The sequence below is a fragment of the Suillus plorans genome, assembly GCF_016647745.1.
Source record: "Suillus plorans strain S12 chromosome Unknown HD556scaffold_61, whole genome shotgun sequence".
Classification (NCBI taxonomy): Eukaryota; Fungi; Basidiomycota; class Agaricomycetes; order Boletales; family Suillaceae; genus Suillus; species Suillus plorans.
The window spans coordinates 204,834-215,131 of record NW_024537445.1 but is presented as its reverse complement, the minus strand read 5'-3'; the positions used below and the strand labels follow the sequence as shown (position 1 = coordinate 215,131).

Here is a 10,298-nt window from a genome sequence, read left to right as displayed (position 1 = left end):
CCGCGCCCATGGGTGCCATTGAAGTATAAGGGGCGCGTCAAAGTCACACCCCTACCCATGGACTGATAACTTACTTGACACAATATCATACTTGCTGCCAATCCCAAAGTTACTCCAATTACTTCGGTTCCCGAGCCACGTCTTCGCTTTTCGAAGAACCGAAAGGAATGTCAAGCAACTGGGACTCGAACTCATGGAACAAGAGGCCCGGAAAGGGGAGGACAGCTATTCCAGGGTCACGGACGACAGGCTACTGTGGAATTGTGTCAACCGATATATGAAAAAGGATGGGGAGGCCAAAGTCAGAATGATGGGGACAACCTTCTTTCTTGTGCACACAGCAGGCTTTCCGAAAGAAGTGAGCCTGTGATGCGTGTTCACGGTCCGCATGCTAAGAATTTGACAATACATTATGCATATCTAGATTTGGGAGACCACCTACTAGCTGTTGTAGGGTCATGGGAGTCCGTGCAACATGGGGACTCTGCTCTGCTAAACAGACAGAATCTCAGTGGTAGTTTGTACGAGAACGCCTCTCAAACCCGCTTGCTTGAAATTCATTGACGTCAATATTATGGATTGGACTGACAGTGCAAGAGATATTGCAAGATCTCTCATCAATGACATCAATGATGGAGCAAGTCTCCAAGGAGCGTGTTTGCCGCAGACCATCAAATCCAATCAGCTGAGTTCGGAAAATAAAAGTCATTCGGATTAATTACTAGGTACCGTTGGTTGTACAGTCGGACATCGTGTATGGGTCATGCACGACCTTGTTATTCACCTGGGCAGCATAGTCTAAGTAAAGCTTCTTTTGTAATCGTTTTATATAAGCGCTAGTTGTAAACTTGTAATAATAGACTGGGCCCTTTTTGGACTTGCGTAGCTATAGGCCCAGAGCACTAGTACTGGCAGGCTGAGCTGATCAAGCTCTACTCTACTCCCCGACGACTACTGAATTCATGACGCTTACGGAAAACGACAATTCTTCCTCATGTATCAAAGGAAAAGGAAAGGCCAAGCATCCTGAACCTTCAGAGCGAACACCTCTACTACTACATCACAGTGATGTTGCTCCGAGTCCCAGTCAACCACGTGTTGTACAGGATGAAGACGTCGACCTCGAAAGTAGCTCGGACGCTCGGCGAAGGCTTTTGTCCAAGCTTACATTTGTTTTCCTGGTATCTCTGTCTTCCTGCATCTTAATATTTTTGCTGCTTGCTCTGTTGGCATACTCTTATGCCGCCAGGTTATCGGACGTGTCCCCAGAAGACATCTTAGAGAATGCGCTGGTGATACAAGGGCCGTATCGGGTGAGCGTACTCGATGTTACAGCAGAGGGCGGGACATGGATACAAGTACGAGCAAGAGCTGGGATTAATGCGGGATCAATCATGGGAGTCGATACCGATGGTGACGAGGGAACATTCTACGACATGTGGAAGTCGTTTGGTCGATGGGGCGTCAAGATTCTAGATAGAGTCACAGTGAATATGTCCACCACTCAAATCTTTTCTCAGCGACAAGCACTTTTAGCCACGCTCGATTCCCCACCATTTGAACTTCCTCTCACCGCCAACCCCCCATATGACGATTCGTGGTTATCCCCGTTGTCTTTAACTCTTTTTGTCGTCCCCACGCAGAACGCGTCCGATATAAACCACTTCGTGCACGACTCCTGGCATTTGGGTGCTGCGTCTGTACATGCCTCTATTCCTAGCGCGATCATCTCTGGGGGCTCGATGGACAAAGGCGGTTGGAGGCAAATGCTAAAGCTCCAGAGATCAAGTATACAAACTCAGTTATCCATGAAACGTGAGTCTTTATTATCCGTTAACTTGTTTAGAGTGCTACAGCAATACTGGCAGTTCCACCAATCCCTGGCTTGCCTACCCCGGGCAAAGATGTACCCCTACCATCCATTTCGCAGCTTATCACGTTGCAGTCTTTCGGCGTGGAGTCTGAAGCTAAAGACGTAACTGTACATGCCCTTGCAACTGTCGTCAATCCCGTGCCACCTATAATAAACCTAACTGCACCCTCACTTCCGTTCATAATTTCCCTCCCCAGCGAAAATCATTCATTGGTACCGATGGTATCGGTCCACACCGATCCGTTCATGCTAACCCACCCCAACATCACGCTTACTATATCTGGAAGCGTTCTACCCCTCCCCCCTCACCATTCCGCACCCATTTCTGCTTTCATTAGTAGATTCCTCTCCCTCGAACCCAACCCTGTATCTGTCGCATGTCCACTATTCCCATCTTTTGCGCTGGACATGGACTTTCCGGCCCCCAGTTCCAAACCACAAATACTGCGCAATGTGACAATTCACGATATGAAGATCAAACCCAACTCTGCTAGCACCGGTTTTCTTGCGAGTGGTTCGGTGTTCGCTCGCATAGTACTTCCTAAAGGAATGGACCTTACACTAGATGTTACCCGCGTATTTCCTGATGTTCTGGTCTTCGACGGGGAAGCACATGAATTGCCTACACTTCTCTTACCCCAACAGAAAGACGAAGAAGAATTACCGGATCCACTTCCAGAACGCGCATTTGGCCATATTCGACCTGAAGATTGGTTGGAAGCGACGAGCGTTCAAGTCGACGCCGAAGGAGAAGGCTCCATATTCGCAGTCACCGCAGATATGGTCGATGTCCCGTTAGAGGTGCTTCCTGGTAGGCAGAAACAATTCAGTAATTTCATTAGCAAGGTATGTGTAGTACTCTTTTTTGCGCAACCTTGTTCATGCAGGATTGGATGCAGGTTGTATTTGGTACCCATGGTGCACTAGCTGGCTTGCAGGGAACTACTGATGTTGGGGTGCACATCCTCGGATTACCGTTCCGTGATCACAAGGACGCAGCCACAGGAATGGACCTTTTGGGTCTGCCCTTCCGAGGGAGCGTACGCATTGGAATGAAAGATCTGCTGGTATGACGCTCGTTTGATCTTTTCTCTGAAGGCCTACATATAATTTATTTGCCTGTATCATCATCCATCGAATCTATCCACGACCGCTAAGCCCATTTCAATATTCATTGTTGACATAGCTTTTAGTTCACTACGTTACACTGAATTTATTTTTTATAGCCTAGTGATACCACAGGGCACATATTGACCTCTAGGGATGGTGCCACCTATATATTTGTGCTTGAAGGTACACAGAACAGTCTAGTGATTGATAGTTCATATGTTCTGCTATATAAGATTGCAGTGCTCTAGGACTTCCACTGCTTGTACCATAATGTGTTGTCGGTAGACGTATACTATTGGCATGGACCCACTTTTTCGTAGTGGTTTGGATGGGATTCTCGCGTTAATGGTCTCCTGCACTAGACCTGTCTTGCATTTGTTAACCTGTACATCCATATTTTGGGGTGACCTTCATCGCCCAGGATGAGACAGAACATATCATCATACAAACTGTAGCTTTAGTTGTAATGCTTAATGATCACCCCGTGGATGACCTCTTCTTCTACGCCATCCTCTTTTCCATTCTTCAGTTTCGACTGGCCATAAGCCATCGTCCTCGCTTTCCTCCAATCTTCCATCATCGGTGCCTCACTATCTTCGCAACGTCTCTGAATTCCCACTCTCTGCAAGACCGGGCTTTCAACCATCGGCACCAATTTAATATCGTCGTTAGGCATGGCAAAGTAGAATACCCCGAGACGAGTGTAGTCCCGCTGGTCCACCACAGGCTGGACAACGCGATGGATCGTACCTTTGTAGTACCCGCCAGTAAGGAAATCCATTGCATCGCCTACGTTAACCACCTAGTATAGACTGCTCGTCATGTCATGGATTGGGACATAGGATGCGATTACTCACGAGTGCATTTTCCATGTGACGGATCCAACGCCATTTGCCTTCACGGGTCTGAATTTGCAGTGCGGCGACAGGCTGACTCCATAAAATCGTAATGCTTCCGAAATCTTGTGGTAACACTGTGAGCACAGTCTCTTCGCGATCAAATTACTGACCCGTGTGACCCTTCAGCCAAACGTTCTTTGTTTTGGCTTCTTCTTCCTCTGTTCGTGTGTAGCTACGCCACATAAGCCTGCGAAGCGTAGATATACAAGGAAGTACTTGCTACTTGATGAACCTAACTGATCGATAAGTCAACAATGGCACAAAATGTTTGAAATGTATATATTCACCAGCTGTCTCGCCGACGGCGTCAAAGACATGTTTGTTCAACAGTGTATCTTCTGGTAGCTCAAGGCTGCGGGCAATAAGCCTGAGAAAAAATATTTTATCAGCGAGTCTTCCTGAGCACACCAGTATATGTGTTTACCTCAGGATAGGATTCAACACGTTGAAATAGTTGTGTTTGCTAAACTCCTGTATCTCAGGGAGGAGAGGGACGAGGGCTTCTGGGTGCTTTCGCTTGGTCACATCGCGATTGACTAGAATAATGTGAGGTGAGTCTATAAAAAATCAATGCGCGCTGACTGCAGTATTGTTCAAGCTGGTCGCGTACTCGACCATCGACATCCTATTGTCAATTAATTTAAGAAAATAAAATATTCCTCTGTTGTGCAATGCACAACTGCTACTTACCGCATACTGCACTGATGTATATCCTTGGAGCATTCCATTTTGCTTTCTTGTCGAAGCATAAAGTTGCTTCTCGCCATCAGTGACAGCCGAGAAGGGCACGTCTGCAATGTCAAACATGCGAGCTGTCTGAGACGAGATGTGATCAACAATATTCTATGTGACGTGAGAAAATTGTCTTGCTTGAGTTTGTGAATATCCATGGTTCACGACATAGAAGAACCCGAAGTTCAGGAGAGCCTCCCTTAATTCAATTGCGAGCGCGGCGAAACCCTCTTCGGAGCTGGCTTTCGAAATGTCGATGGTCGCAAGGTCGGCATACTCCACTGTCGATGCGCACATCCAAGTCAGTGTTCTGCATTAAACACAAGACCTTGCACAGACAATTTTCCTTCGTAGGAGGTGCGGCAATGTAGTGCGGCACGTAGGGCAAGGTAATGCTGGACATTGCAATCAAGAACGCTAAGAGGTGACAGATCTAACAAGATTAACCATGGGACCTGTCCTTATATAATTAGGCCTTGGAGCCTTGTTCAAGTTAGCCTGATTTATAAAAAGATGGTGATATGATGGCATGGTCACGCACTAGGCTACTCACAAAAAAAAAGTAGTCGCCGCACGGTGACAATAGACAGGGGGTCCCCAAAAGTTGGCTCCATTGCCAGTGCATCAGTGACATACCACTTGAAATATTCCAAGGAGCCTTGACAGGTAGCTACAGGTAGGCGTTCTGAAAACCTGCCTTAAAATATGATTTGGACCTCTACATAGGACGGGAGTGCTAGGGCCAAGGTCCAAGACGCAGGACGTCCAAGGTCATGAAGAACTTGAAATTCGTGAGATGCTGGAAGCCGTGAACTGTATAACCCTTCTTCCGAGTCGGAAGACAACCTAATACTATTTGGAATAGCCTAGATCCGGTCTTCAACATGATTATCGATGCAAGGCCATCAAAACCTGATCTGAGTCCTTTAGGGTGCGATACATTGATTGTGCGGCCTTCGCATCGTGACGAAAATCAAGGACATGCAGCAATGCTCTGCATAATAAATATTTAAATTTCTCACCAGGGTTCTCCCTCTGTATCCTTCTGCCGACTCGGAGTTGGTGAGTAACGATGCTACGTATAGCGTCCATCTTGATTCAGCCTATATGTAATATTATCGTTCAGGTAGATAGAAGAGCTAGATCATGCCCAGTCACGCGTAGCCACGTCGAATCTCGATCAACTACCAGTGAAATCGTACGTATCACTTGATGGATATGATACCATAGGAACTCTTTCCTGGGAGGAAATCGGAATCAAAAAAAATTGCGCGTGGGCCAGCGCGATGGGACGTACCAACAGAGACCAACGGTAGCAGAGTGTTACAAATTACACCCACAACCATGACCTCCTTTGATCGGGTCTGCGAGGCAGCGGCAATAAGTAGGCTGAGTCTAGAACAGGATGTAGCAAAGTAGCACTGCCGAGCGCTGATGCGCTGATGACTGTGCCGCAGTGCGTGAACAAGTGTCAAGGCGCAACCTCGGCCCGTGTCCTCTCATCTATTACATAATGCGGTCTTATCCCTTTTCGGTTCGGAAACGGCCGAAAAGGAGAGTGGCTTTAGAGGTTCTGGATGTGCTAAAGGTTGGGGGGGTCTGAAGCTTCCTACCTCCACTAGCCCTCCCCCAACCGTAAACTACCCTGCCAGCCGGTCATCGAATACGGTTGCAGTCGTGCAACAGAACCTGTACTCCCACTAGGTATATAGGCTCAGTAGTATATCCTAAACAGAACGAGAAAGTCGGCGCGGTTGGGGTAGCGCGGTAGCCCCCTGACGAGAACTTTCGCAGACTTGTCCTAGGAGACGGGTGCTAAGAACGCGGTCTGCCTCGCGACGCTCTGCTGGACCTTCTAGCTTGGACTTCGCTTATTCAAGCCAGTCGCTATCGTTATCGTTATCGCTCGCGCGCCGCACGTTCCATAGAAAAGTAGAATATTTGTTCTTTAAACATGTATTACCTCTATTTACATAAGAAAGATACATCGCCGTACGCGACACACGCTCAAGGTTTAGCAATGGTTCCTTCAGCGAGCCTCTTCTGGAGCTTAGCCTGAACGAAAAATCAGCTCCAGTACATGTATTCATAACCACCACTTACATTCACCGCATCCATGTACTTGTCAGTGACGACCCAATGTTCTCTCTTCATGTTCTTGCCGTGGATAGCAAGAGCGAGATCCTTGGTCATGATTCCATCCTTGTCAATCGTTTCCACACATGCAGCCTCAAGATCCAAGCAAAACTTCCTGAGCTCTTCATTGTCATCCAGCTTAGCACGGTGGAGAAGTCCACGGGTCCATGCAAAGATCGATGCCACTGGATTGGTCGACGTCTCGTTGCCCTTCTGGAACTCGCGGTAGTGTCGGGTGACGGTACCGTGGGCAGCCTCACTCTCAACAACCTGGCCATCAGGGGTGATCAACTCTGAGGTCATCATGCCCAAGGAACCGAAGCCCTGAGCGAGGATGTCACTCTGTACGTCACCATCGTAGTTCTTGCATGCCCATACGAAACCACCGGAGGACTTAATCGCTTGTGCAACCATATCGTCGATAAGGCGGTGCTCGTAGTATATACCGACCTTCTCAAAAGCGTCCTTGTACTGCGATTCATAAATCTCTTGGAAGATGTCCTTGAAGCGGCCATCATACTTCTTCAAGATGGTGTTTTTTGTTGACATGAACTAAACACAGTAATGTTAATATGGTGTGTGCGGGTCGGGTAAATTCGGACACACCAAGGGCATCTTCTTGAGGAGAGCCATCTTAAATGATGAATGTGCAAACCCGATTATTGACTAAGAACGGGTATAGTCAATGGTCGCATCAGGGCAAGAACTGCTGGATTTACTTCATCAGTGTTGTACATGCTCATGGCGACACCCTTTCCCTTGAAGTCATATACGTCCATGACAGTCTTGGCGCCTCCATCAGCAGGGGTGTATACAAGCTGGAGTTTCCCCGGTCCCGGTGCGACGAAGTCCGTGGAACGGTACTAAACCCACATGAACACGTACACCATTTTACGTTCGAGAATCTCATACCTGGTCACCGACTACATCATTGTCAGGCTTAGCAATCACGAGATAATGAACGGAATAACGAACATGCATGACGGCCAATCACGATTGGCTTCACCCATCCTGGAATTGGCTTGGGGATACGATCCAATATAATGGGCTCACGGAACACAGTTCCGCCAAGGATGTTACGGATCTATGCCGTCTGTTGAGAAGTTGGCGATGATTGCTCGTCAGATACAACACTCACCGTGCCGTTCGGGCTCCTCCACATCTCCTTGAGCTTGAACTCCTCCACACGAGCCTCGTCAGGCGTGATTGTTGCACACTTGATGCCGACCTTGTGCTCGAGAATGGCATTGGCGGCTTCCACGGTTACATTGTCGTTGGTCTTTCACCACATGAATATGCAAATTAAAGTGAATTGATGGAATGGGAGCGTACCTGGTCACGGTACTCGAGGCCAAGGTCGTAGTACTTGATGTCCAGTTGCAAATAAGGAAGGATTAGCTTGAAGTAACAATCACATTTGAGTTAAAGTGTAACGGAAGATTTCAAACAACGCGCACCTCTTCCCGGATCTTTTTCCAAATAATCCTCGTCATTTCATCTCCATCAAGCTCCACGACGGGTTTCGCTACCACAATCTTCTTCCCATATTCTGTTAGAACCGGATCAGCGCATGGTTTCGATAGAAGGGCGTTGCAGAAACAGCACGTCTACTGCAAAGGCATAGCTCGAGGCTGAAGCCACCCTATACCAGATGCATGCAAATTACTCACGTAAGCTCATCGAATTCGCAAAGCCTCGTGCCAGCGGTCTGCTCTGCGGACCCAGCGAGCGTCTAATAGCAGTCAAGAGCGTAGCTCCTTGCACTGGCATGGTTAGTTAGCAAAACGAAGAAAAACGCTGGTATGTGGCAGAATCAAGACAGATGTTAATTATTGATCGCCTTTTGTAAGCGTGGGCTTGGAAGGTACAAATGAAGCACACGGCGTGCGCGTGGGAGGTCGTGAGCACACTAACAACGAGCCAGCGGCTGCTGGGGAAACCTTACCTTGACTTAGAGTAGAAGTTCAAGCAAATGCTCTTGCTTGAGCTGGCCCGGCTGCCAGTGGGTATGGCATATGGAATGACGGCGCCCCGTCACGGCAGATTTAGGAGCATGTGCCAGCGCATGCTCCGAGTGCTGCCAAATGATAATCAGCTGCTCTTGGACGACGCAGTAGAGGAATTTGCAGGTATGGTATACTTAAGGACGGCCGAAGACCGTGTTAGGTACTTAATTATATACTGAACCTGCCGTAGGACTTAAGCTTAATCGCTTGCAACAGAAGTGGTGCGATATCTTAGGAAATCTTCCCAAGCACATCATATCATAAATCCATTCAAAATCAAATGTGTATCCGACTCCATTCACGAGTTTTCCGGGATAAGCTCCACAATGCGCTCGACGAGACTCCTCATCACCTCTGCCTTTTGTCTCCCGATCTCCAGGACTTCTTCGTGCGATGCAATCCCCACAGGAGGAAGCTCGATGCGCTGACCAGAAAGCTACAGAGATACCATCAACGGAGCGATTAGTCTCGCAGTGTTTATTCTACATGGTTACGTACCTCAGCTTCAACCTCTGCCTTGATACTCCTGTAGGTATCAGGTATGACCACCATGTTAGTAGCGAGGCTCAGCACCATGACCTCGAGCTTCTCTTCTCGCGCAGCCACTACTTCGGGTATGGTGCTCATACCAACTACGTGCGCACCTGCATTGCGCAAGAAACGGCCCTCAGCGGGGGTTTCATATGCGGGACCTGCCACCCAGGCATACGTCCCTTCAGCTAATGCAGAGGAGTCAAAATTAAGATAGTGGGAGGCAAGGAAGGCAAGGCGTCGTAGACGAGGGGAGTATGCGTCACCCAGAGGAATAAAACGGGCATATTCCGGGGATATGAGGGGTCCGAACGAGGGGTTCATCCCAGTTAGGTTTGGGAGGGCGAAGTGATCACGGATCACGACGACTGCGACATTGTTCAGCATCGGGCTTGATATGGATGAAAGATCGTACTTGTTCCAACGGGTATCTCTGGTGTCAATGACCCAGCAGCGTTTGTTACTGTATTGGATCAGACATATAAGTTGTCCTGTGAGTCAAAAGTGTGCTTACTGATGACATCTTTGACGCCTAATCTCTTCATGATTCTGATACCATATGTCACGACTATTGGCTTGTGGCCCTCATACGGATGAAACTGTTATCGTTTCTGTTTCAGTAAAATCGCTGGCAAAGTGGTGTTCCACTTCACTCACTCGCCCGAGCATGGCGACAACAGGTACATTATCCTTGCCCATCAGTCCGAATGCGAGCATACTTTTTTGGCCAACAACTTAGTAGATGGTCTTTCTGAGATCAGTGATACCTGACCGTCCTTATCGGCACATACCTGTGCTCTCTCCGAAACCCTGGAGTTGTGAGTACGGAAGTTGTACCACATCCTTCAAGCTCGAGACAAGGGTGCTGAGACCAGATCCACACACGATTCCGATGCGTGGCTTCAACAAGCGAGGATCGGTAACCAAACGCGAGATGGTTTCGAGAGTTTGCGCGAATGGAAGTACTGGGGTGGCTGATGAAGACATGTCAGGGTCAGAAAGAACGGAGGT

The 10,298-nt window shown here is 48.1% G+C and overlaps 4 protein-coding genes across 4 annotated transcripts; 1 reads left to right on the top strand and 3 right to left on the bottom strand.

Annotated features, from left to right (window-relative positions):
- The first annotated feature begins 739 nt into the window (after positions 1 to 739).
- On the top strand, positions 740 to 3,307 carry HD556DRAFT_825671 (uncharacterized protein). Its single transcript, XM_041311743.1, has 3 exons — positions 740 to 1,815; positions 1,869 to 2,719; positions 2,773 to 3,307. Exons 1-3 carry the CDS (start codon positions 963 to 965, stop codon positions 2,944 to 2,946), a joined length of 1,878 nt encoding a protein of 625 aa, XP_041156308.1. The 5' UTR covers positions 740 to 962; the 3' UTR covers positions 2,947 to 3,307.
- Position 3,308: 1 nt separating this feature from the next.
- Positions 3,309 to 5,211, bottom strand: HD556DRAFT_825505 (Clavaminate synthase-like protein). The gene is made up of 11 exons (XM_041311742.1): positions 5,168 to 5,211; positions 4,954 to 5,112; positions 4,753 to 4,895; positions 4,573 to 4,698; positions 4,465 to 4,507; positions 4,307 to 4,418; positions 4,170 to 4,249; positions 4,106 to 4,118; positions 3,993 to 4,054; positions 3,841 to 3,944; positions 3,309 to 3,785 (listed from the first exon to the last, which is right to left on the bottom strand). Exons 2-11 carry the CDS (start codon positions 5,015 to 5,017, stop codon positions 3,441 to 3,443), a joined length of 1,092 nt encoding a protein of 363 aa, XP_041156307.1. The 5' UTR covers positions 5,018 to 5,112; positions 5,168 to 5,211; the 3' UTR covers positions 3,309 to 3,440.
- A 1,410-nt stretch (positions 5,212 to 6,621) lies between these two features.
- On the bottom strand, positions 6,622 to 8,994 carry HD556DRAFT_1495341 (isocitrate dehydrogenase; the record flags this gene model as incomplete). Its single annotated transcript, XM_041308864.1, has 10 exons — positions 8,421 to 8,994; positions 8,208 to 8,299; positions 8,083 to 8,148; positions 7,889 to 8,029; positions 7,726 to 7,834; positions 7,663 to 7,673; positions 7,470 to 7,613; positions 7,357 to 7,416; positions 6,718 to 7,302; positions 6,622 to 6,669 (listed from the first exon to the last, which is right to left on the bottom strand). Exons 1-10 carry the CDS (start codon positions 8,518 to 8,520, stop codon positions 6,622 to 6,624), a joined length of 1,356 nt encoding a protein of 451 aa, XP_041156306.1. The 5' UTR covers positions 8,521 to 8,994.
- Positions 8,995 to 9,054: 60 nt separating this feature from the next.
- On the bottom strand, positions 9,055 to 10,274 carry HD556DRAFT_1244255 (nucleoside phosphorylase domain-containing protein; the record flags this gene model as incomplete). The annotated part of the gene is made up of 6 exons (XM_041298430.1): positions 9,055 to 9,192; positions 9,255 to 9,655; positions 9,703 to 9,750; positions 9,802 to 9,886; positions 9,945 to 10,021; positions 10,079 to 10,274. 6 exons carry the CDS (start codon positions 10,272 to 10,274, stop codon positions 9,055 to 9,057), a joined length of 945 nt encoding a protein of 314 aa, XP_041156305.1.
- Between the last annotated feature and the right edge of the window lie 24 nt (positions 10,275 to 10,298).

Excerpts from the sequence above, each read along its gene's own strand:
- HD556DRAFT_825671 (XM_041311743.1), top strand. The coding sequence starts at position 963 with ATGACGCTTACGGAAAACGACAATTCTTCCTCATGTATCAAAGGAAAA. Across the intron at positions 1,816-1,868 it reads AACTCAGTTATCCATGAAAC|TTCCACCAATCCCTGGCTTG; the intron begins GTGAGTCTTTAT and ends CAATACTGGCAG. Across the intron at positions 2,720-2,772 it reads TCAGTAATTTCATTAGCAAG|GTTGTATTTGGTACCCATGG; the intron begins GTATGTGTAGTA and ends GATTGGATGCAG.
- HD556DRAFT_825505 (XM_041311742.1), bottom strand. The coding sequence starts at position 5,017 with ATGTCCAGCATTACCTTGCCCTACGTGCCGCACTACATTGCCGCACCT. Across the intron at positions 4,896-4,953 it reads ACCTCCTACGAAGGAAAATT|TGGAGTATGCCGACCTTGCG; the intron begins GTCTGTGCAAGG and ends GCGCATCGACAG. Across the intron at positions 3,786-3,840 it reads GTCACATGGAAAATGCACTC|GTGGTTAACGTAGGCGATGC; the intron begins GTGAGTAATCGC and ends AGTCTATACTAG.